At 53.1% G+C, this 25,931-nt stretch overlaps 1 protein-coding gene across 2 annotated transcripts in view; it reads left to right on the top strand.

Moving 5' to 3' along the window:
- The window catches only part of KCNQ1 (potassium voltage-gated channel subfamily Q member 1), a 321,454-nt gene extending 313,795 nt beyond the window's left edge, over window positions 1–7,659 (top strand). For both annotated transcript variants that reach the window (XM_084770356.1, XM_084770357.1), the window contains one exon: window positions 6,510–7,659. In XM_084770356.1, coding sequence (XP_084626482.1) covers window positions 6,510–6,725 — 216 coding nt within the window. In that variant the 3' untranslated portion in view covers window positions 6,726–7,659. The remainder of the gene's footprint in view (window positions 1–6,509) is intronic.
- Window positions 7,660–25,931: the final 18,272 nt, after the last annotated feature.

Below are 25,931 nucleotides of genomic sequence, written 5' to 3'. Positions count from 1 at the left end.
CAGCTTCCTCTATACCCTGCATGGAGCTGCCTCTGCAAGCAGGCTGGCATGAGCTGGCCCAGTCTTTTGAGGAAGGTAGAGTCCCCATTCTGAGCCTAGGTCTCCCCAACCTCCACTACTGCCAGGTAGGTATGGGCAGCTTCTCAGCCTCATTATGCTAAGGTCCCTCCCAAGGCAGGCAGGCAGAGGCTCATAGTATTGTCAGAAGCTATGGGGTATAGGGCTCAACCTGCCACTACTCTGCTCCAGGACCTTTGTCCCTGAAGCAGACATCAGCTCACACAGAACAGGCAAACTATGGGTGGACAATTCCAAGAAACAGGGGTACCTAGGAGGGGAGAAATGACCTAGTGTCCTGTACCTCAGGGCCACACGGTGCTCTCACATGGGATTGTGTGGGAGAGGTGACAAGGTCTCCCAGTTCAGGCTAGGGAGCCAAGAGCGAAGTCAATAGGGTTGCCTGGGAGGGAGGTGTTGCTCGCGTCATCCTGTCATCCCAGCTGGATTCCACCACAGAATTACCACCATCTGCAGCTCCCTGGAGGACACTCCCGGCCTCCCATATAGAAGCCCCAGGGATTAACACTATTTGGAACACTATTTGGAAGCCAAGTGTGTGGTCACAGGCCTGAGCGCCTAGCACTTGGGAGGCTGAGGCAGGAGGATCGTAAGTGTCAGGCTGATTTGGTCTCGATAGTGAAACCGAGGAAAGGGAGGGAGCTGATTACAGTGAACCCTAGAAAAACAGACACACAAGGAGCTTGGTATAAAGAAAGACACCACTACTCTTTGTCAACCACTACAGGTAAGCCTGCATCAACCCCACACATATTAAAGATTTAAAGATGAAACATAAACCTAAAAAGCACCAGAAAAATTCACTTTGGGCTGAGGAAGAGTGACCCAAGCACACACTGACTTGGGAACCATGAAGAAAAAAAAAAAACGCATGGAGCTTCTATTCAGAAAAGCAATGATTGCCATGAATGTAGTCACAAAGCAAACAGCATGCAATAAAAAACACTTGTGATCTACATGTCAAAAGATAAGCCTTCATATACAAAGAGTCTTTACAAATCAATGAATATGAAAGGACTTGCTGGCAGTTGCTAACCCCGCTGGCCTTTGCCCAGTGCCTTCTGGGGAGCAGGGCTTTTGGGGGGGCTTCTACCCCTCATCCAGGAGAACAGAGATTGCTTTATTCACTCAGTAACTATACTAGACAGCAAGTTTACTGAGCACCTACTGTGTGTCAGATACTGAAAGACTGTCAGGGGCTCAACAGGAATGACACACTCAGGACCTGACCTCAGGATTCTTAAGCTCAAAGAAGAGACAATAAACAAGTAAATTAATAAACTCAGGGAGTTCATGGAAGGTCAGTGGTTGCAGAGCGTGCTGGGAGAAATGAGGTAAGTGGAAGCTTCCGCTAGAGTGGTGGGCAATTGAGCTGAAAGTAGTGGAGAATGGGTTTTCCAGGTAGAACGGCCCGTAAGTGCAAAGGCCTTCAGGTAAAATGGAGAAGGATGTGTGCATGGTCTGTGTGAGAAGGGGTTGGGGAGGGGCCGCAGAGGGAGGGATGACATCCATTGGTGTAGTGGAGAAGCTGAGGGAAGAAGACATAGATCTGAGCACAAAGGTCGGTCGATGCTGCCCAGAGCAAAGCAAGGAACAGGAGTGCAGGCACCTGGGTCAGAGGTGAAACTGCAGGCCTGGGCCAGGCCCTGTCTGCAGAGGCTTAGGGGGCTGGATCTGTATGAATACTCATGTGGGTTTTGTGTGTGTGTGTGTGTGTGTGTGTGTGTGTGTGTGTGTGTGTGTGTGTGTGTGTGTGTAAATGGAGGTGGGAGGCTAAGACTGGATTAGAGAGGCAGACATGAGGAAACAGTTGTAGGGAACCAGGTAAAAAGCCTTATGCACCACAGGAGCTGTTCAGATCTTGATGGCCGAGCATCTACAGAGTCTATATGACATGAGCGAAGCATCTAAGACAGACCCCAGGGACAAAGGCAGACATCTTGGCTGTAGCAGTTTTCCCAAGTGATGCTCTTGAGGAGTGACTGGGTGCCTGCCACCTGCCAGTCTTGGGGTGCTCTTTTCATAGTGCCGGGTCCTATCTGGTGTGGTTGGTGAATGCACATGTCTGGTGTTTCTGGTGATCAGAAATATTCATTTGTTGGCATAAAGAACTTATCTGGCGTGCTGGAGGATGGCAGGTATTTGTCTGCATAAACAAGACGAGGAGTAGGCCCTTTCCAAGCCCTTCTATGGGGTGTTTGAAGTGAGGACTTATGATGCTACTTCCTGAGATGGGTGTGAGCTTGTTTGTGTTTTTTGAAAGGGCCGTCACCTATAAACCCACTGGAGCCCCCAGTGCCCAGTAAGCGCCCCTCTTGCTGCCCCCCCCAACTTCTGCTCTAGCTCTTCCCTCCCCCACAGTACCCTAGGCAGGCTTCCTTCCTTCTGTGAAAAGTAGAACCACACTTAGCCTAGACAGTTAAAGAGGTGCCTCTCAGATGATGGTGTCAGGGTGCTAGGGAGAGATGGAGTGGAGAAGTGACGAACAGGGAGCCTAGGGTAGGGCTGGGGGTCCTTAGGGCCTGCCAGGCAGTGGCCTGCCCAGGCCTTGTTGCCTGAGCCATAGATACAGAATTGGAGGCCAATGAGAACCCAGGGTCAACTGTCCCCAGGTCCCTGTGCACTCTGCCTTCTGTCTACAACCCACTGGCCGACTCCCCGCAGGCCCTTCTATTGCCAGGTTGGCATCTGATGGCTCTTTATTGGATATCAAACATTTTTAATATGGCCTCTGAAAGTAACCTATGCACATCCTAAGAGGCACCAAAAGCCATCCTCTCGTGACCCTACAGAGGGCCCTGAGCTGACTGAAAAAGATCCCTAGCTTGAATGTATCCCAGGACCCTACACCCTAAGCCTAAGTAAGTCCTGGTATCCCCCACCCCAGGCTAAGCTGGGTTTTGGGGGTACTGACCAAGGATCAAGGCTGAGCAAGTTCTGAAAAAAAAAATCTAAATAGAGACTCTTCAAGATTTTCCTTTGAAAACAAACTCATAACCACATCAAACGGGCATCCCTGTCGCCTTGAGCCTGATCGCCAGCCGCTGCAGGCTCTCTAGCTAGCTGTTGTTCTAATTGCTTTTTTTCTCTTCCAAGGCCCACAGGAGTCATCTATGGTTTTTATGTTGGTGAGCAGAGACAGGGCACAACAAGGCTTTTGTCTGCCTTGCCCTGTTAATCACGATCAAATTGCAAATAGCGATGAGATCTTAGATCTCCAAAACTGATCTGTCCCGGGGGCTCTTGAAGAACACCGGCCCAGAGCCCAGAGCAGGCACTCCCTTCCCTGAAGGTGGTGGCACCTCTCTGGGCACCTGCCTGTTGTGACATGGCTCCCTGCCTCCACCTAGTCAGCACTGGGCAGAGAGTACTCACCAGCTCTCTGGCCACGCATTCAAAATGCCAGAGGGAGAAAGTAGAGCCAGGCGGCTTCAAGAACAATCGCTGAAGTGTTGTGTTTGGAGCTGAGTTCTGGGCTGAGGAGCCATGGTACATCAGGCCAGGATCCTCCCTGAAGTGGCCCAGCACGACTGGACACAAGCTTGGCCAGGAACGATCTCCCATGTGTTGCTCTGGGAACCTAAGCCAGAAAGGAGGCAGAGCCCAGAAGAGCAAGCTAAGACTACCCGATGCCCTGCCTTCACGGCAAGAGGCATGGCCTTGGCAGGCAAGCTCCCAGGGCTTCCTTGTACAACACATCCAATGAACAGCAACATGGTTCGCTTCCCCAGCCAGGAAGGAAAACAGAGGCAACAAGGAGCAGGCACGGCCAGGTCTTCGCAGCGAGCAGCTCCACCTCACAGGGCAACCCATGAAACCCAAGATGTGCTGGGCAGATTAGCTGGCAAGGATCATGCCCAGTCACCAAGATCCAGGCAAGAACATAAGTTAAGAACATGACATCCCACTGGCTGACTCCCCACAGGCCCTGCTATTCCCAGGATGGCATCTGATGGCTCTTTATTGGATATCAAACATTTTTTTTAATATGGCCTCTAAAAGTAACCTATGAATGTCCCCCAAGACACCAAACGCTATCCTTTCATGACCCTACAGAGGGTTCTGGGCTGACTAACAAGGATCCCCAGCTTGAATGCCTCCTACACCTTGAACCCCAAACCCAAGCCCTGGTGTTTCTGCCCCGGGGCCAAGCTAGCTAATGCAATCTGTCTGAACAAGGCCAGGAAAGTGCCAGAACTCAGCGGCAAGTTGTTGCTCCTCACCATGATGGCCAAGGCAAGCAAAGAGATCCTATTTGTGGGTAGCTGGACAATCTAGGAGGATCCTGTGGTGGCCAAGAAAATGCACGGGATCCCACACACGGCCACAAAGTTGGAGGAGCCGGTGCATTTAGAGGACCTTTTTGTACTATGCCTTCACAGTCCTGTTCTCCCTCAGACAAGGTGACAGCAGCACAGTGAGGCCCCAGACTCTGGACCCTCTTAGGACTCTAGCCAATGTCCTGCCACTCGCAGCTTGGCCAATAGGACACTTTGGACCCAAACAGGTTCCTCAAAAAAATCCCAGCTGACACAAGCAGCAGCCATGGGGGTCATTGTGAGCTTGAGAACTGTCCAGAGAAGCTTCAAGGATACCCTTGAGAGGTACACAGGGGGCGGGGCCCCGTGACAGCTGTCCCTCAGGAGATTTCAAACAGCCCTGGCCCCCCAAGAACTCTCTTTAAGGGCTCTGCCCATTAGCAAATGTGAGGTTCCATGGGTGCTCAATTGTGGGTTAGTAGACATTCATGAAGCCATCCATCTCCCATGAGCCAATGGTGCTTTTCCCCTGCCTTTTGAAATTGGCTATGTGTGTTTAAAGCTGCATGAAAGCCAGACCAAGTCTAGCCTCAGACAACCCTCCTTTGATGCAGGGCTCCCAGAGGCCTTCGACAGGGCATGAACCCTGGCTTCACCTGTCAAAGACAAGCTGTCTTCCATTTCTACCTGCTGCACTCTTAAGCCCTGAGGCTCAGTTTCCCTGTGTGAGCCCTCAAGCCTGGATAATTCCATCTAGCCCTTTTCAAATACAAACAAGTATTGGGACAGAGGGACCAGGAGCCTGCCTGGGACACAGACTTCACTCATGGTACACACTTGTCCAGGAAGATGAGAGCCAACCCCTGCCCCTTGTCCTCGGGGCCTGAGTCACCCAGGTTTTGAGGCCAGTGGGCAGCGGTTGGCTGAGTCATCGCATGGTTTTCCCTAAAGCAGCTTTGCGGGTCTGACCATATGAGGCTGTCTGTCAGGACCTCTGGCTCCATCCCTATATCACTGGTGTTCCCTTTACTCCAGGTCACAATGTGGGGGTGAGGGAGAGTTGACCAATAGAGGACACTGAGGGAGATACCCCATGTATTCAGCAGCTAAAGTCCCCTCAGTCACTGCCAACCTCTGCTCTATTGCTTATGCTGGATAGGTTCATGTGCACCCCCCGCATGCACCCTCCTACCCCTGACACTTAGTCCCCGTGCTTCTTAGAGAGGTGTGCTGGGGGCTCTAGCCTCCCTAGACAGGGACTTCTCTTCTTCTAGAGGGAAAAAAGGAAGTCAGTGGCTGACCACGTCACGCCCCCAGGGCTGAGCTCCAGCCCCTCGCACAATGGCTCCTTCTTTCTAAGGAGTTCTCCAATGGTTCCTCATTGTCTCCTACAAGTGAGGCAAGTGTGGCCTCTGTCAAGTACCTACTCTGCACTGTTTATCCCAGGCTCAGCTCTGCCTCTACCTCTCCTCCAGTTTCTTAGTTACCTGCCTAATCCTTGGGGGGCAAAAAAGAAGCCCTTCACAGGCATGGGGATAGGGACCACATGGTCAAGAAATCAACCCAGTCACTGCCCTGACCTATGGGGACTTAGAAAGGTGGTGGCATCCTAAATTAGTAGCTGTTGAGTTACCTCCTGCCTGCTCAGCCCTCAGCTCTCCTAATTCCTCTCTCTAAGGGCCAGCCCCTCCCATATAGACCCGTGCGTAGAGCTCCAACCCCCTCCAACCTGAGCAGACATAGCCCTTGGCCTCTAAGGCCCCACCCATTGTGCACCCTCCTCCCCCTCTCCACTTGGCCACAGGAAGCCAGAGACTGTTCTAGAAGCTCCAGAAGGCTTATCCAGAGTCTCAAAGACCAAAATGCCTGGGAGGGGGCTAAGGGGTGACTCCCAGCCACTAGGTCTATCTAGAGAGAGGAGATAATTACTAAGCACCCCCAGGTTTAGGCATGCATGGACACACACAGGAGCTCAGTAATATGTGGTACCCCAGTAAGCACATATAGACATGCACTCAAGAGTGAGCAAGGGCCTCTCGGGCCTGGTGCACATATCAGTTCAACATATCAATTCAACCCACAGCTCTAAGGTCGTGTGCCGTGCTCTCTTTCAGACTTTGCATGCCCAGGCCCTAAGGTGTCCCATGTTCTTCTCTGCTTCTGTCCCCACAGGTGACACAACTGGACCAGAGATTGGTGATCATCACAGACATGCTCCACCAGCTACTGTCCCTAAGCCAAGGTGGTCCAACCTGCGCCAACAGGCCACAGGTGGTGGCCAACGATGAAGGTGGCTCCATCAACCCTGAGCTCTTCCTGCCCAGCAACAGCCTGCCCACCTACGAACAGCTGACCGTGCCCCAGATGGGCCCTGATGAGGGCTCCTGAAGGAGCTCAGAAGGGGGGTCCAGGGTGTAACCCCAAAAGGAGCACCCACCTGGTTCTCACCCCCTTGAAGGCCTGATATGTCAGCCTATCTCTCCAAGGCCCCAAAACCCATGGACCAAGCCACTAGCCTGAACCTGGAGCTCAGCAAGATCCCTCTGCCCAGCCAGTGGGTACTAGAATTTGGCTGGGCGTGGGGTTCCTTTCAGGCCAGAATTGTTACCCTTATCATCAAGATGGTGATGTTGCTCACCTGATGCCTGGGGCACAAGGATGGGGAGCATCTGTATAGGTTAGGGTGCAACTCAGGCAGAAGGAGGCCCATCCAGGTGACCCCAAATCACTTCCTATAGGGAGATAGGAAGAATCTGTCAGGGTCTGGGATCCCCACCCTCAGCCTTGAATCCAAAACCCAGCAGGGAGCAGGAGGGTGCACCATAACTACAGGCTACAGGCCAGTAGGGCTCGGCAGGCAGGAGCCTGATTCCTTTACTCTCTAGTGATATTGACCACATGGCCAGGATACCAGAGGGGTTTCCAGCTTCCCCCCCCCCAAAGGATATCTCAGGTAGGGGAGTGTCCACTGTCCACTAGCCAGCTGTGAACTGACAGCTTCTCCCCCAGAGTGATGAGCAGGGCCCTCAAGCCCTATATGAGCCCCACATGCAGCCTGCTTTCTCTTGCTCCTCCTTGCCCGGTCAGAGGTGCCGATCAGGGCTCAGACTCCAGCCTCATTGTGCCACACACCTCAGCCAGCAGCTGAGCCACCACAGCCAGGTTGGGGGCATCAAGGTTTCTCCCAGGATTGGTTCCTTGGGCATCACACCTCACAGAAATCAAGATAATTTCTGGTGATTCAGAATCTGTGTTTTAATGAATTTCATAGTATGATCTTGATTGAGAGGCTTTTCCAAATAAACTTGGGACATCCCAGGTTGATCTTGGCACAATGCTTGCTTCAGGGAGTGTCTGGGCGGTCTTGGAATAACTTGGTGCTCAACTTCTACTCTCTGCCTACTCAACCTTCCAGTCTGCTGCTGGTCCCCACGGACAGCCTCACCCTCTCCGTGGACTGGACCCTGCAGTTCCCTGGCACCCAGGTACCCAGGTAGCCATGGAGTGAACACAATTTGTTAGTTCATGCAGAAACGGTCCAGGCTGCAAGAGTTCACAGGGACCATAAGACATGTCAAAGGTTGAACCAGTCTGGGGCCTCCACTCCAGGTATGCCTGTCCACTCAATGTGATCGAGATGTAGTTACCACCTGCTTCTCAGAAGACCCTAAGCCCTAGCAGTAGCTGAGCCTGGGTCAGGGCCTGGCTTAGTTGGACCACACTGATATCTGCCCAGGAGGTCATCCTCAGTGTCAGGGCCTTTCATCTCTTCTTCCCAGCCAGGGTGGCTTTCACTGGTGACCCAGGAGGCCATTCAAGAGTGGATCTTTGCCAGGACCAGCTCCCCAAGGCCCTTAGAATTTGACTTTTGAAATGGAAGTGTACAAATAAGTGCTGGGGTTCCCTGGGCTCCCTCCCCTCATAGCCTCTGTTTCCCTGTTGGGATTATGATGTTCCTCTGGCTGGAGGCCTATTCCAAAGTGAGTACCACCCTGCCCACTGGCCCTGTGCCTGTCACTCTTTGCAATCCATCCACTGTGGATGGAAACAGTGCCCTGTGAACAGGGACTTGTCAAGCCAGTGGTCACTCTTTCTACTGATTCCACTCTGTCCCCATCCTGTCCTCCTGCCAGAGCCCACCCCATAGGCCAGGCCAGGGGCATCTTAGCTTTGAAGGATGAGGGTCCCCGGGCCTTTGGAGGCAGCATGTAGAAAGCAGGAGAATCAAAGAGCCAAGTGTAGGGATGCAGCTGGAGGCCCCTCTAGGAGGGCAAAGCCCCCAAATCCCTCTTACACTGAACCTCTTGGGGGTCTGAATGTCCTAGAGGCTCCCACCACAAGGTCTTAGTGTCTGGCCCAAGGAGCGCTAGCCAGCCTTGGGAGGGAAGGGTGGAAGGGCAGCTGGGGCCTCAGGCTTCCCGGCCTCACACACCTCCCCCTCAAGGGGGGTTCTGCCGCAACAATTGCTGGAAGGCAGAAGCTGTTGTTTCCTTGTTGGGTAAATATTTGTGGAAGCCCCAGGCTGCGGCTGGCTATAGCCAGGGCCCTCAACATTGCCCAGGCAGGCTACAGCCCATTGGGAGCTCAGGGCCGTCCATCTGGGCAGGACACAGTCCCTGCACCCTGCCGGCCTCAGTGCCGTACAGTGGACTTTGTAGAGTGGCCAAGTACTGTTCTCCCACAAGGACCATTGCAGCCCTCTCGGGTGTGAAATGCAATTTACCTGAAATAAAGCCCAATTATGGAATTACCTAATTAAAGCCAGGGAGAAGGCTGGGCCTGGCAGGCCGGACACTCAATGCCCGCCCGATGCCCACGGTCTGAAGGAACAGATGGTGCCCCGGCCTGCCGAGCTGGCCACATTCCTTCACTCTGTCCCCCTATAAGTGACCTAGACAGCACACGACCATCTGGTGTGTGACACGTCCTGCAGGCCCCGGACAATGGCCCAGCAGACCTCTCCATGAGAGGGCCGTCGCCTGGGCAACGGTGGCATGGGCGGGAAGGCCCATTCGCAGCCCCTCCCGCGGCCCTTTCTTCAGGCCCTTTGTGGGCCTCGCCTCGGCTCTCTAGCGGCTGGGCTGACAATACCCATGAGTATTTGTCCCCAGAACTGCGCCTTTGTCCCCTTATCGAGGCCCTGGTGTCCAGTGGGTGCTAGGAGCATTCGCTAGAGGACCAGCAGGGCTCCTGTTTCATGGGATCGCCTCTGCCACTGCCCTTGCTTCCTTTCCTGGCTGTGGCCCTTGAGCACTGGGCTTGGCCCTGCCCAAACCTGACTTCTCGCATCTTTGAGCCAGCATACAGAGAGGAGAGACCCCTGCTACCCAGCTGTGGTCTTTCACCAGTGACCTGCCCTCTCTCTGTGACATAGACAGTACAAGTGTCCTTTAACAAAGGCCTGATGGAGATGAGATACTTAAGCCAGAAGGTACAACGATATACTTGAGGCAGCTGGAGAAACTCCCTAGGTGGATGAGATTGGCTCTTCCTCTCTCCAGCACTTCTGCCTGGCCTTCTAGCTCTAGGCCCTTTTCCTGGTCTTCCGTTATCCAGCCACGCCCCTTTCTGGCCACACCCCCTCAGCATCAAGCCCCACCTCTTCTCAGCCCTGCCTTCTCAGAGCAGAGTAAATCTCCTAAAAGAAGCAAAGCAGTGGGCTAACCCCTCCCACAGCCACTCTGACCCATATAACCAACCCACTGGGCCTGGAATCTCAGCAGCCATGTTTACCTGAATCCTCCTCCCCTACACACACACACACACACACACTTAGGACTTCCATAGTGAGGAGCAGTTGCAAGAGAGACAGAAGGAACAGCTGACTCAGGAATGTGCCAACCCCAACCAGGCTCAAGCGGAACTATTTAAGTCACCGGATAAAATAAAGGCACCCACTGGGCACAGAGACGGGTGGACCCAGCAACAGAGCTGCCTGTGCACTGAAGATGATCACTAGCCAGGGACCAACAGGAGCCTCCCAGCCCAGCAGGGTAGAGGTGGCTAGGACCCATCCCCACCCTTCTGGCAGCTCCCAGCTGGCATACCCTCTATAACAAAGGTGGGACGTCCCTCCGTGGATTTCAGAGCCCCCAATTCTGAGATTCCTCCTGGTTTAGCAAAAGCCACCCTCCCAGCATTATGGGTGCCCTTCTAAGGTCTCCCTCTGGATGGTCAAGGGGCTCTCCCTCACCCTACTCAGCTCCGCCCCCCCACGCCTCTTCCTTCTCTTCCTATGTCTGTACGCTTGAGGTCTAGGTGAAACCAGGCCAATGCCCTCCCACTTGGGGCTACAGGACCTAGGCTGTGCTTAGGGCAGTCAGACCTGACCAGACAGACCCAGTTCCCACTGACCTCAGGATGCTGGCCTAACGCTGCCCAGCACAGGGCTGGTAGACAAGCAGAGGAGGGGCTGTTTGGGTAGCATAGGCGCTCACCAGCCTCTTCTCACTCCCTGCTCAGCAATGGCTGCCTTCTCCCCTTCCAGGCCTCCTGAGTGCAGGTTGGGTAAGAGTTCTTGGTATTGGCCAGAGACACTTCCCTAAGAATGGTTTTCTCTAATGGAGGGTCGAGGAAAGTTGAGGGGATCCTACTGGCCTTCTCCCTAGCCTCTGGGAACAGGTCCCCTCCCACTAAGGTTCAGATTCTGGCTGAGTATAGGAGGTGAAGTCCGCTAGAACGCAAGATCCCTTTCTCTCCTGGCCAGTCCTTCTGTGGCCTGTGTGTCTGGTTCTGTTACCTGGCCCACCTCTCACTGTCCTTGTGAGGCACTCCAAGGTGCCAGGGGACAGCCAGGGTTCCCCTTGCACCTTGCATCTCCACCCCCTCCTGCAGTCCCATGACACATAAGGGAGCCATCTCCACCACTCTCCAGACCCCCCTCCAATCCCCCAGGGACCCACTTCTATGGCACCCGAGAAGACAGGCCCTAGTCACCTGCTTCCAGGCCCGGGTTCGCACCCAAGACAATCCAGGCCACAAGGCTGATGCTCCCATTGCTTCTCAAATGTGAGCCCAAAGGGGGAGGGGGAAGCATCAAGACATACTGGGGACCGTAGTGACCCTCGGACCCTCACCACCCTCCCAGCCCCTGTGGCCCCTACTCCAGTCACACCCACAGCCTCATCTTCTTGACAAGCCCAAACAGTGAGTAGCAGTTGGGGGTCATCCGGGGTGAAAAGGGAGCACACTGAGGAGGCCTAGAACACAAGGGCCTCTCCACCTGGGACATGAGGAAATCGAGGCCCAGGGTGGGGCCAGAGAGCTCAGCACCTGTGTGTGTAAAGAGCCATGGCAGACACTGGCCTCTGTGTTGACGCCCATAATCATCTGTGCTGCTGCCGGCTGCTGTGGGCAGAGAGGCGTCTTTTGCAGTGGTGTCTATCAACGACCGCAGACTTAAAGCTGAGAATGAGAGACACTGAAGACATTCTGTGCCAAGTTCTCCCCCCCAACCCCCACCCCAAAAGAAAATCGCCAGGCATGGAGCTATTGAAGCGAATCCTTCCTTAAGAAGTGTAGTAAAGATGAGGAAGAGCTTCGCAGTTCCTGGCTTGGTGCGGGGCAACGGGGAAGGACTCAGTTTTCTTTAAGGGGTTGGCATCGAGAGTTTGTCCAGGTTCCAATCCAATAGGTATATATGGGCAACACAAATTGTGCTTGGTGGTGTTTTGTTTTGTTTTGTTTTTGTTTGGGAGGGGGCGGTGTGTGCAAGGGTGGGAAAGTGGCCCTGAGAAGAATGGGACGTATGTCAAGGTGCACTATGTGTAATTCCCAATTAATTAATAAAAACGTGTTGGGGACAATAAAGAGCCACGGCAGAGAAGTTAGATGCTTGGCCTAGAAGCCTCGGGTCATGGAGAGATGAGCTGGCTGAGACAAAGCTGTCTTCCAGGGCCTTGGGATGCCAGGGGCCAGGCTGAAGAAAAACTCCCGGGTGGCCTGAGCACGGCTCCTCTGCCAGTCCACACAAGCTGGAAGTCGCAAAGCGCCATGCCTAGCTGAGGCAGCCACAGGCCCTTTCAGGACATGCCCACTGCTTCCAGGAAGGTTTATCATGGCACCTCCCACATAGAAGGCCACTTGGATCCTCAAAATGCCACTAATATACTGACAACTAATGAGACTCCCCCAAACCCCATAAAATTCTTTCTGGTTGTTTCTTGAGACTTTATCCAGCCGGAGCCGGGTGTGGTGGTGCACGCCTTAAATCCCAGCACTCAGAAGGCAGAGCCAGGTGGATTGCTGTGAGTTCGAGGCCAACCTGGTCTACAAAGTGAGTCCAGGGCAGTCAAGGCTACACAGAGAGACCCTGTCTCAGAAAAAAGAAAAAAAGACTTTATCCAGCCGCTTGTGATGGCGCACACCTTTAATCCCAGCACTCGGGAGACAGAGGCAGGTGGATCGTTGTGAGTTCGAGGCCAGCCTGATCTACAAAGTGAGTCCAGGACAGGCAAAGCTACACAGAGAAACCCTGTCTCGGAAAAAAAAAAAAACCCACAGACACACAGAGACAGAGAAGGGGGCAGGCAGAACAGACAGAAGCAGCAGGCTTTGAGTTCCATGTGAGATGGAGCCCTTTTTGGTGGAATAGGCAGACTGAGCCTCATCCAGTGGCAGCTCAGGATTCTAGGAAAGTATGGAAGCCATGGCTATGCTATGACATCTTGTGTGCCTGCCCAGGTACCCTGGGGGGTCAGAGGATCTGCCAGGAAGGCCTAGTGGAGGCACATGGGGAACCCACATCCTAACCTACAGTTCCCAAGGAGGCCTGGCTGGGAAGACTCAATTAAAACTGGAAGTGATCAGCCAGGTTTGGGATAAGGAAGTTCATATTAGGGAGGGTCCTCCAAGGCATGAAGGTGCTGTGGGCCCCAGCAGAGGCCTAGGAGCCAGGCCTGTCCTGGGGATGCCTGTAGCCCCTCCCCACAATAGAGTCTTCTTTAATAGGGAACTATCAGGACAGTGACCAGTCATGAAGAGTCCTTCTGTCAAAGGACTTTAGAGGCCAGAGAGTGAGGTCGATTATCAACCTGGGTGTGCTCCAAGCCAGGCTAGCTCTGGCATGAGGGGCCTAAGATCCTGTGTTGTGGCACCCATGGCTAGGCCGATTCTTCTCCAGTGCTCCTGCTCGTCATCATATGGCCCAGGCAGGCCTGCGCCACCTTCCAGACCTTCCACAGCTGAGACCCAGTGCTGAGGGGCTTACAGGAGGCACCTCTGAGCTTCTCCTGGCTCATGAATGTCTTTTCGTTGTTTTTAGGAACAGGATCTCGCTCTGTAAGCCCAAGCAGACCTAGAATTTGCCATCTCCTGCTTCAGCCTCCCTAGTGCTTGAACCGTAGGCCTGTGTCTTTCAGTAGCTTGAATTTCTGCCCTATGAACTTGGCCAGATATCTGAGCGCTATACTCTCCCCTCCATCCTATGGAATAAAATTATGTAAGGCTATGCTAGAACATTCTACAGTGTCCTAGAATCTGACGACTGAGGGACTACTAAGCATAGTTGGGGCCTAGTTGCCTGGAAAACAACTTCCGAGCTTTTGGAACCCCTACCTACCGTAAGGCTCACCTATTCTTCGGTTCCAGAATGTTCTAGATGACTCCTGAGTCCCCCTCCAGAAGTTCGCTTCTTTCTTTCAAGGTACAAGCAGATAAAAATTTGCTGTGCATCTCTCAACACCCTGAATCCAAAGATGAGGAGGGACGCCTTTCTGTTCCCAGCCCACCTCCCCCAGTGGGTATGCCTGCACCAGCAACACCCAGCACCAAAATATCTGTCCCTGTGCACCCACTTCTGCGTACCTTCCTTCCTCACAATGTGGGACTTCCTAGGCAACTGTGCGCAGTTGTCCTAGGGAGGGTTAGTCATTTATTCCTTAGGCATGCCTGTAACGGGTGGGGCTGGAGACCACACTCACTCCTAACCCCAAGGCAACAACCTCTATGTCCCTGAGCTGTGACTGAGTGGGAAGAGACTGAGTGCCCCATCTGGCCTGGCCTGGCCTGATCCTGCAGATCCACTTAGGAGAGTTGGATGGAAGAGGCAAATAAGTGAGTGATTCAGCCGCAAACACCCAGAACACAGTGGGTGGAGGAGTGGAGGAGCCGGGACAGGTGCAGCCCAAGAAGTGAGGAGGAGGGCAGTTGTGGTGAAGGGCTTTGAGCTTATAAAGCGTTTGCCACACATTCCCACATTCCCAGTCTCCACAACTCTCACTGGATACTGCTGTGTTCACTGTCCATTCAATAGGTAGAGCAAGACCATGTCCAAGGACAGGATGCAAACGGAACACCTGGCAGAGCTCGCCTAGGTCCCTGTAGCCCATCCTGGAATCTCTGCCCTTTACGAGGATTGGAGGTCTGGGAGTAACTGGTGAAGCAGGTGGCGTTCATATGTTGATAGCCTGGAGGTTACAGGACACAGGAGGCTGCCTACACACACACACACACACACACACACACACACACACACACACAGAGTGTCCCTCACTGCTCTGAAAGCTGGGGGGCTGTGTCTGCTACCTGAAGTCAGCTCTCTGCATAACAAAACAGCTCACCAACCCAGACAACACCTCTCACCTCAGGGGGCTGCCCCAAAGTCAGCTGACTCTTCAGGGGTGCCCTTGCATATCTGTGCAATTAAAAACATAGGGGTTCCTTTGGCTAATCTGCTTGGCTCATTTAGCACAGAGTTCAGGAAAAAAGTCCTAGGAGACTTGAGGAAGCCATAGCTCCCTCCCCTACACCACCCCAAACACCAAAAGTTCCCCTCAAAGTGCTCAGAGAAGGCAGCCCTCTAGAGCTGGAGTTGCAGAAGGGCCAGTAGACACCAGCCCCTCCCCTTATCCCCAGATGCACATCCCCCTACCCTACCCTCAGCCACCACCAGCCTGGGAACTGTCCTCAAAGTATTCTGTGAGTCCTATGTCCTGAATGCATCCAGGGGCTTCAGTTATGCAGCACCCAGCTGGCCGGGCTTCCAGAGAGCTCTGCCAAGGCCTGGCACCCTTGCCCCTAGTAGTCTCTCTCACTGCCAGGAGCAGGGAGGCCTCAGGTCAGCAGCAGTCTGCTTTCCTGCCACACTCTGGGCCCTGTTCCCCAGGGAGCCAGCCTCGTGTGCCATGAAGTCCCGGGCCCTCCAGAATCCACCTGCAGCCATACCCGCTCTAGGAAACTGAATCCCCAGCAGCAGATGACAGCCGAGGGTGGCAGGGCAAAATGCCCACTCAGCCTCCACAGGAGCCAGCCTGCCAACATGGCAACTGCTTCCCCTACCTAGGCCCAGTACCATCAAAGCCTAATGAAATCCTCGGGCCGTTGAGGGGAGGGCGCACACCAAGAACAGAGGGGTAGGATGTACTCCAAAACAACAGGGAGCATGGGGAAGGAAGGCAGCTACCTCCAGAAGCCCACAGACATGGCAGCCCAGAGCAGGATTAGGGATTTCCCTGCCCCCTGCCCCCTGCATCCTGCCCTGTGCTATGATCTGGAATTAAGGCTAGGCCTTTATCCACCTACCCAATCCCTCTGGAACAGAGCTAGAGAGTGCCACTCTTTCCAGTGCTCCCTAAATGAGCAGATGAACGGAGACCTAGTCTAAAGGCCATTTATGAGACGGGCAGGAAGCCGGAGGCTGGCATGCACAGGACATGAACACCAGCTGAAGCCACTGAGGCATCGCCCACCAGCTGAGGTAGGTCTGAATGCTACAACCAGGCCCCATACCCAGTGCTCTTTCCCTATTACCTGCTGGCCTGCCCCTCTAGCCAGAACTCCACCCCAAAGTCCCAGTGTCCCAGGCAGCCTCTCCTTCTGAGGCTAGGGCCACTGCAGTGGCTGCCTCTCCACTCACCTCCTCTGCAAGGCTGATCATCCTGAAAAGAGAGCCCTGTGGGTGAGAGGTAAGAAGCAGGGACTAGAAATCATAACAGGAAGAGCACAGTCAAGACCCAGCACCCTGATCTCTACCCACTGCAGCCCCCAACTTCCCCAATGCCACCACCCCCAACCAAGCTGGCTCTTCCTCCCTTCTCTGTTTGCCAAACTCCTGAGCAGCCTACTAAACTGAACACAAAGCCTTCCAAAGTGTACCCAGATTCTCTGGCTTTCAGCAGATATTGTCCCCTACAGATGAGGTAGGGTCCTCGAAGTATATTATACAGGGGACAGTTGATCAAAAATAGAACCCATGGAGATTAAGGAATGCTGATCTGCAGAAAGCCAGCCCAAGAGTTCCTGGGGACAGCTACCAGGGAGCTATGATCACTCACCACCTCCCTGTTTGTTGGGGGCCTGAGGCCTGGACCCTCAGTGGGGAGGCTCCTGGTGTGGATAAAGAGGCAGGGGCTTTCCCTGTTCTCCATCAGCCCTCTGCTACACACAGTAAAGCCACCTATGCCCCACCCATATAGGATTCCCTGTGTACTCACACTCCAGGGCCCCAAACCAATTGCACCCAGGACCCTTGTTACACAAACTTCACACCCACCAGTCACCCGGCTCGCTATTATTTTGTGTGTCATTATTCAGATGTAAGTTCACACGCATGCTCTGGGGGCACAGTATGTGCGCACGTGTGTGGCAGCCAGAGGTCAATCTTGAGTGCCATTCTTTAGTCTCTGTCTACTTTGTCGTTGTGGTGGTGGTGGTGGTGGTGGTGGTGGTGGTGGTTTGGTTTTGTTTGTTTTGTTTTGTTTTGTTTTGTTTTGTTTTGTGTTGAGACAAGGTCTCACATGACCCCCCGGAGCTTGCCCAGCAGGCTAGGCTAGGGATTGAAGTCAGGTCTTCGTGTTCTCAAGGCAAGCGCTTCAGCACCTGAGCTATCTCTCCGGACCTTTATCATCATCGTCTTTATTAGTTACTCTATTACAAGGCCATGTCCGCGCAAGTATATAATATACCCTGAGTTACTCCTCTTCCCCCCCCCACCTCCCCCACCCCCACACTCCACCATCCTCCCTTCTTGCCTCCCTCCCATTGTTCCCCCAGTTTCTAATTCTGTTTTCCTCCCATCAGTGCACACATGACTTTATGTTATCTCTAAAGTCTGGGGCCCACAAAGGGCACTTGCAATATTTGTCTTTCTGGGACTAACACAACTCTCCTGCTAAATCCATTTTCCTTCTAACCACCTCACTTCATTCTTTTCTGTGACTGGAATAAAAAAAAAAATCCCATTGTGTGCATAAACCACATTCTCTTTACCCAGTCGCCTTTTCTTGCATACCGAGGCTGCCTCCATAACTCAGCCATTGTGCCTAGTGCTGTGATGAGCAGCGACGTGCAGGTATCTATGTGATGTGTTGACTTAGAGGCCTTTGGGTAAATAGCCAGAAGTGTACAGCTGGGTCATATGGAAGACCCATTGTTAGCTTTTTGACAAACCTTCACACTGATTTCCAGAGTGGCTGGGCAAGTTTCGTGCCCGTCAGCACTGTACCGTACAAGGGAACTAACTCTTTTTTTTTTTTTTTTCACAGCCTGGCTGGCCTTTGCTGTTGCTCTTGATGGCTGCCATGCAGGCTGGGGTGAGCTGGAATCCCAATATAGCTGGAATGTGTCCACATGCAGGACACCCCAGGGGGTCACTCATCATGTGCAATCCACCTTGTCTTTCACTGGCCTAAAGCTGCAGGTTACACTAGGATGGCAGAGCCCAGGGATCGGCCTGTCATCACCTGGCCAGTGCTGGGATGACAAACCTGGCCTAGCTTTAAAGGCACAGGGGTCTAAAGATTGCATTCATATCTTTATGCAAATAGGGTCATCTCCCCAAGCCTTCCATGTGGCTTTTATCTGCACTTCTCTGGTGGCTGGTGCAACTGAACAATGCTGCGTGTTTATTGGCCGTTTGTTCCTCGTCTTTTAAGCACTAGATGATCACTCTACTCGCTTATTGATTGAGTAGTTTGGTTCTTTCATGTTTAGCTTCTTTGAGTTCTTTTTACATTCTAGATGTCAACTCCTCCCTCCCCCCCCCCCCCCCCCCCCCGCAAACAGGAGATTCTTAAACCTTGGTCATGTGATGCCAGGGGATGCCCCACACACACAAGGCAGGTGAACACTGCCCCTGCTACTGTCAAGACCTGCTGGCTAGGCCTGTCCTGGCCATCTCATCCATGCTGACCAGGCCTAAAGGTACACATTTCTTTTGTAGGACATCATCCTTACTGCTGGTGCCACTCTCTCCCTACTCCACCCCAGGATGCTCTCCCAGCTCCCAGAGGTGGCAGGCCTTCCTCGGCCTGTGCAGACAGACTGAAATGCAAGGCCTGGCTGGAGATATATCTCAGAGGTCCCATGGCTCCAGGCCCCGCCTTCTTTCCTCCACCTCACATGCAGCCCAGGATTCTCCATGCATCTCTGCAATGCTGAGGTTACGAATGTGTGCCGTGATGCTAGCTTTTTTCCCCCCTATACATGAGTTCTGGGACTAGAACTCACATCTTCATGCAGACTAAGCCGGCTCCCCATCCCCACAGTGGTTTTTATTTGCTTTTCTCTGATGACTGATAAGATGGAACAATTCTTCACACGTTTATTGGCCCACAGGCAAGGATGGGCCCACATATAGGGTCCCAGGCGCTGAGCCACATCACTGAGGAGAGAACCACAGCCCTTGGTATACCTGTGGTTCAATGCCAGGCTGTACCAGGAACTGCCACTTGCCCATACCCTCACTTCTCTGAACACTCTGCCTAATCTCTGAGGAGATGACGCAATTCTGACTAAAGTGTCAGTGAAATTTTCCCCTTCCCGCCTAGGTTTGCCCTTCCAGCACTGCTAATCCTGAATTAGTGGTCACCGAGGCCCTACCTACATCTATCTCTCTAGCATCACCACCGTTCCCAGGATGGAATCTAAAGCTCCAGGCCTGCTCTGCTCCTCTCAGGATGGGCCATGAACCGTCTTTCTCTTGCTGGTCCCCTGCTTGAGAAACCTCACCAACTCTAGACTGGGCCACACATGGTCCTCACCCAAAACGATAACCCCAAACAACGCCATCTGTCCACCATGGGAAACTGAGTCCCACAGGCAGCTTCACACTGCTCCAATGGAAGTCATGAGATCTACTGTGGAGACCCCAGCTGAGGATCTCTAGTGTCTGGGCCACACTGTAGAAAGTTCAGGGGCCTGGTAGGGCCTGCAAGAGACACAAGCCATTGATACAGAATGAAGGTCCTGATGGCTTACAGTGCTGGTCTGCACTCTGAGGCATCCCAGATCACCTGGCAACTCCAGCCCTCTGGGCCTCCTTGTTGCTGAAGTCAGACACCCTGACCCTTTGGGCTCAGAAACTGATTGATCCCTGCAGATGGCTACTCTGTGTGTCCCCAAGCCCCTCAAGTCCCCAGCCAGACCAGGCACGGATTGGGCAGGTATGGGGCACCTGCCACCTGAGGAACTCCCAAGGCCATGCTTGGCCAAAGGACTGGCCTGGCCTATGCTGGAGGCTGCGGTGCAACGTCGGGTGCGGGCGCCGCACAGGGGTCACGGGCCTCGGGGTGCCAGGTCCGGCCAGGGCCGCCGGGGGCCACGGTGGGGGCGAGGGCCGGGGTCGGGGGTCCGGAGAGCTTTAATACGCAGACAAAGCCTCATTTGCAGGTCAATGCCGCGGCACACTCGCCTCTCCCCTCGCCCGGCGCCCTTTGTCCGGCCGCGCCCGCTCCTCGCGCCAGATGGCCGCGGAAATGCTAATTTCGGGCGCCCCCCGCCCCCCGCGTTTAATTGCGCCTCCGCAGATGGGCCGCGAGTGTGCCGGCCATGTAGATGAGCGCGGCCGGGCCGGGACGCGGGGCTAAGGGACTGCGGGACTGCGGGAGTGGGGGAGGGGACGTGGGGGAAGGGACGTGGGGGAGGGGACGTGGGGGAGGGGGAGAACAAGGGGGAGGGGAAGGAAAGGAGAAGGGTGGGGGATTGAAGGGGAGAGGAGATGGGGAGGGGCTGGTGGGGGAGGGGAGGGAATGAGAGAGGGGGTGGGGGAGGGGCGTCGCCCCACCCCCCAGCGCGCAGCCGGGCACGGGCGAGCACCCAGCGCGCCGGGCGCGGGAAGCAGGCTTTTCTCTTTTCATTTCTCCAAAATGGGATCTTAAGTGACTCTGAATGAAAACAAATTGGCCCGCTTTCTTCTCCAAACAGACTGCGCGCGGGGCGGTGGGGGAGGCGGGCAGTGGGAACACGGGACCCCCTGCCGGGCAGGCCCTCGGCCTGCGCCCTTCCGTCCAGGCCTGGCTGCTGAGGCTGCAGATGTGGGTCTCCCATAACCGGGGCCCCCCGGGACCCCAACTTGCAATTAAGCAGAAATTCGCCGCTGCCTCCCCGACCTCCAAACTCCATTCCAGGCCAATTGGGCCAGCACTAGGTGGGGTGGATGGAGATGGGGTGTCAGTCTCACCTCCTGCAGCCTTACCACGGTGGGCGATAACAGGACTGGGCTAGGCTGTCTGGACACAATGCACTTATGGATGGATAGGTGGGTACAGGGAATGGGTGACGAATGGGTGAATGGGTGGGTGGATAGATGGCTAGCCAGATGGATGAGTCGATTGATGGGTAGGTGGATGGGTGGATGGATACATAAATACATGGATAAATGCATCAATGAACGAATGGAAGGATAGGTTAGTATTGAGTGAAATACATGAATAAAATGGATGGACGGATGGATGGACGGATGGACGGATGGATGGTAGATGGATAGATGGATGGATGAACTGGAAAATGTGGGTAAATAGATGAGTGGATGCATAGATGGATGGGTGGGTAAGTAAGTGAAAAGGACTGGCAAGTCCACTTGTGGTATGTCATTTGCTAGCACAATGTCAAACCAGCCTCAGAGCACCATACAGCCATGGTCTTCCATGGGTGAGACGGCACCATGCCCTTAGAACTTTAGTGGGCTGTTTCTGTCATCTGTTCAAATGAACATAGATCCTAATTTATGGCACTGGTCCACTCTGAAGTCAGTTGACGTGGAAGATCTGGCCCAACTGCTCCCAGAATTCAGTTTGTCTTCCAAGGCCTTACTCTCCCGGCCTGGGGCCAGGGTACAGCCCCATCCCACAGCCTGGGCCAGCTAAATCCCATCCTGCCCTACACACCTCACCTCTAAACTCCTCTCCTCCTGCTCCTCATCCCCCAGGTCCTTTGAGCATCCTGGATCTGATGCTGTTCCCTGGGCTGCCGTCATGGACCTCATCCTTTGTCATACCTACCTCCCTTGGCCCCTGCCTTGACGAGCATCCTGACCCAAAGGACTCTGCTGACCTTCAGTACTCACCCTGCCAACAGTGACACTAGGTGGGTAGGAGATGTCTCACAGGAAATGCGCAGTCAAGAGACATCATGGAAGCTTCCAAGGCTAGGCATGGAAGTAGTTTCCTGTTAATGTGGAATTCACAGGCCTCCCTTGACTTTCTTTCCAGCCCCTGCAGTCCCTTCATCAGCCAGAGGTCCCATCTTCCTTCCAGGGACCTACTCAGTAAAGCCAGATCCAATCCCTGCTTCAGTGAATCTTGGGGGAACACTCTGGCCTGGGCCTTGATGGACACCTGCTGTAGCTGCGATGCATATGGCCAGGGATAGCTTCTGGGGAGTGTTATCTTCATCATGTTGTCACCTCTCCACAGAAGCTTCTAAAACTTGCCGCCTGAAAGCTGACCTTTTCCTGACACCCTTCCGACTGGTGGGCATCTTCAATTTTATTTATGTATTTTGACAAGCATATGTTAGGGGTGGGCGGGTATGAGTAAGTGTGTGTATAAATGCCTGTGGGGACCAGAGGATCTTGTTGGGTACCATTCCTCTAGCACATTCCACCTTGTCTTTTATATATTTACTTAAAAGGAAAAAAAAATCAGGAAAAAAATCAAAACTAGAACACTGCCCTCTTAAGAATTTTCAATTACTGGGAGTCAGGCACTGTTTTGTTGTTTTGCTTTGTTTTGTTTTGTTGTTTTTTGGGGTGGTGGTGGTGGTGGTGGTGGTTTTTCGAGACAGGGTCTCTCTGTGTAGCCTTAGCTGTCCTGGACTCGCTTTGTAGACCAGGCTGGTCTTGAACTCAGAGCGATCCACCTGACTCTGCCTCCTGATGAATACTGAGATTAAAGGCATGTGCCGCTGCCACTACAGCGTTGTTGTTGTTGTTGTTGTTGTTGTTGTTTTATCACACAGCAGTGTTGCGGCCACAGGGGGCTTGAAGTCACCAACACAAGATGAAGAGAACTAGTGGAAACGAGAGAAGAAGCCGAGGTAAAGCCACAGAACGGTGAGCAGGTGCGTTGGGTGTAAGGCTCTGGCTGATGAAGGGTGCTGAGCCTGGACTGGAGGTGGCTATCTGGTCAACCATCTTGGCTTCCAGGGGAAATAAGGACACTTGTAAGATTGGAGGGACGCCGCTGCAGCCTCCAAAGCAAGTCTCTACTTCTCATTACCAGAAGGCTGTGTTCCCAGACATCGACATGATCTCTTCTGGAGGACTTGCTGTCTGAGGTGACTTGACAATACAGGAAACTTTAGTGCCTACAGTGGGGACAATCCACCACTCACAGCGGCCATTGTGGACATTGTCCTTTGAAGGATTGTTTCTACCTCCTCTTAGGCTTAAGGTCACTCAGATGGACAACACCGATGTAGAACTGCGTGTGGCATTTCTCTGGCACCAGGGGAATGGCTGCCGTCTTCAAGGCTTTCAGTTGCATCGGCAGAAGCTCTTCAGTGCCAAGAAAACATAGACTCAGCATCAACTCCCTGTGTTGCCTCAGCAGTTTTGCTCTGCCTCCTCCGGGTGCTGGGGCTAGCCGCTGAATCCACCTTTAAGCCTGAGACCCACCTGACTTTTAGAGGCAAAGGTCTCACAAAATTGGGAACTCACTGATTGGCTAGACTGTCTGACCAATGAGCTCCTCGGATCTGCCTGGCTCCACAGGCCCTAGGGAAGCTGGCACAGTCCAAAAGTTCTGCTGAATCTTGAATTCTCAGCAGGCCACCAGCTGTGTGCTGTGTTGTTTGTAACATTCTCACGCTCTAGGCCTCTTAAGCATCTCGTGGTAGTTAAAGATTTACAGTTTAAACAATTGCAGGGGTCACAAGGATACACTCCAGGAATCCCAGCTTTAGGGAGGCTGAGGCAGGAGGATCTCCAGCTGGAGGCCACCCTGGCCTCCACAGCAAATTCCAGGTCAGTTTGCACAATATAACAAAGCCTCTCCTCAAAAAGAACAAAGCATTTGAGACACAGAGGTAGGAGAATCAGGAGCTCCAAGCCAGCCTGGCCTTCCTGAGACCCTGTCTCAAAAGACAAAATATGAAAGTGTGCAGGTGACTCACTTCCCACAGCACAACTTACCCGGGGAGTTTACAAATGCAATAGCCCTGTAGTAGAAACCAAACTTTAAACTTCAAATCTGTGCAACTATCCCATTTTTATTTTTAGTGCAATATTCAAGAAATTCCTAAATTTCATGCTTTATTATTTAAAAAAAAAAAAAAAAGAGGAGCAGACTTTGTAGGGGACGGGCACTCCTGGAGCCTCAATGCTCAAATGCTCAGAAGGTGAAGGCAGGAAGATCAAGGAGTTCAGCCAGCCTTGGATACATAGCTAATTTAAGGCCAGCCCGTGTTACATAAGACTCCGTCTCAAGAAAGGGTTTTTGTTAGATGGTTTTGCTGGGCTGCAGGCTAACGAGAGTGTGAGCACCTGTTGAGTGGGTCAGGTGAGCTAAGATGGGTCGGGATGGTGATTGAATTCTAGACCTTGTCACTGCGTTTTGGGGTTTATGTTATTTTCAACTTACAGTGGATTTGTTGGTACATGACGCAATCGAACTATCAACAAGCCATCTCTGTGTCTGAATGCCGTGTATATCCTAATGCTTAACTAAATACAGGATTTTTACCTCAGAGGTGAATATGGTCCTCAGGTGCAGGTCTTCAGACATCCAGCTTCAGGCTGCAACAGAGACAAGACTCTGAGGGAATAGCACCTTTTTGTATTTGCCCCACCCCCACCCCTACCCCTACCCCCACCCCCACCAGTGGGCACATAGTTCTACAATCATTTTTATTTAGGGTAGGTTTAAAAAAGATGTAGGAAATATCACTGACTCACCAGCCACATGACCTGAGTTGGTAACAACAATGCTCCAAGTTGGCCCCTAGACGATAGAGGTGCCTGGGCCCCAGCACGCAGGGGAGTCCAGTGACAGGACCATTTTACAAGAAGGCCTCCTCCAAATGCCTGCCTGGGGTGCCCAAGTAACTAGACCCCATTGGACAGAGGCCAGAGAAGACCACTTAATGCCAAATTCCACTCAGGCCTTCTCTCAGTTCCAGCAAAATTCCAAAGTATATTGTTGTTATTGTTATTATTTTGCAATTACGTGACATTTTTTAAATGCCTGGAGTTTTTCAGCCATTTTCATTAGCTCCTTCTTACTGTGCTAAAAAGGCAGGTCAGCATTTGGCTTGCCACAGAGCAATCTGGCCAGGGTTCAGACAGGTCAACCTACCCACCCTGGTCACACACAGCAACAGAGTGGCTGATACAAGGGCAGTTATCAGGCCTGGCCCAGCCATCCTGTTGGACTGTGGAGGCTATCTGACTCATCAGCCCCTGCTGGGCTCTTCTTCAGGTTTAAGAAGGTGTTCAAGTCGAAAGGATATATTTGAGAAGGAGAAAAAGGAAGGGAAAAAAGGCAGGAGTGAATGAGAGAGGGAGGAGAAAGGAAAAGGGGAGGAGCCAGAGTCAAGTACAAGAGACTAAATCAAAAGAAATGGCTATGGGGTGGGGGGGGTGAGGGTAAGGGGGTGAGAGGTGGGGGGCTGGGGCTGGGGGAAACACGGGACCTGGCAGAATGGCATTTAGAGACCCCAACGGAGAGCCAGCCTGCTCTGTCTGTAACTCTTCCTCCCTCTCCTCTGGGTCAGAGCCAGCTTCCAAGGCACCTCTGTTCCCAGTGAGGACGGGGACTCACACACAGCCAGCTTCTAGACCCACTCTCTGCAGAGGGGAGGCAGGGTCTTCACATGCCTCTCTAAGAAGTGGGAAGCCCTGAAACCTGTGTTAATCAGGAACCTCACTGCAAGCCTCAGTGAAACAGCCCAGCTCCCATTGTCCCCACAGAGGGACATAGGATGGGAACCCTAGCTGAAAGCCTAAAGTCTTGAGCTGAGTCAAGTTCCCTCAAAAAAAAAAAAAAGAAAAAGAAAAGAAAAGAAAAAAAAAGAAAAAGAAAAAGAAAGAAAGAAAACCTTCTGTTGGACCCTAAGCTCAAAAGGTGACTCTATCTGAAAATGGGGTGGTCTTTATGCGGTCTTGTGGTGGTCCTAATTCACTCTGACTGAGGCCCTTGAGGGGATGGGAGATCAGGGCACAGCTGCGCAGAGGGAAATCACATAAGGACACACAGGAAGATGCAGTCTACAGGCTAAGAACAGAGGCCCTGGGAAGGGCTAGATCCTCAGCCTCCTACTTTTCCTCTCTGACTTCCAGCCTCCCTCCAGACATGGGACAGGGGGTGTGGGCTGCCGAAGCCCCTGGCTGTGGTGTTTCCTGTGAAAACCCAGCCTCCATCCCACAGAGGAGATGCCTGC

This window comes from Acomys minous (genome assembly GCF_964271855.1).
Source record: "Acomys minous genome assembly, chromosome: 2".
Classification (NCBI taxonomy): domain Eukaryota; kingdom Metazoa; phylum Chordata; class Mammalia; order Rodentia; family Muridae; genus Acomys; species Acomys minous.
The sequence above is the reverse complement of the archived record's forward strand: the minus strand, read 5'-3'. Positions and strand labels throughout refer to the sequence as shown.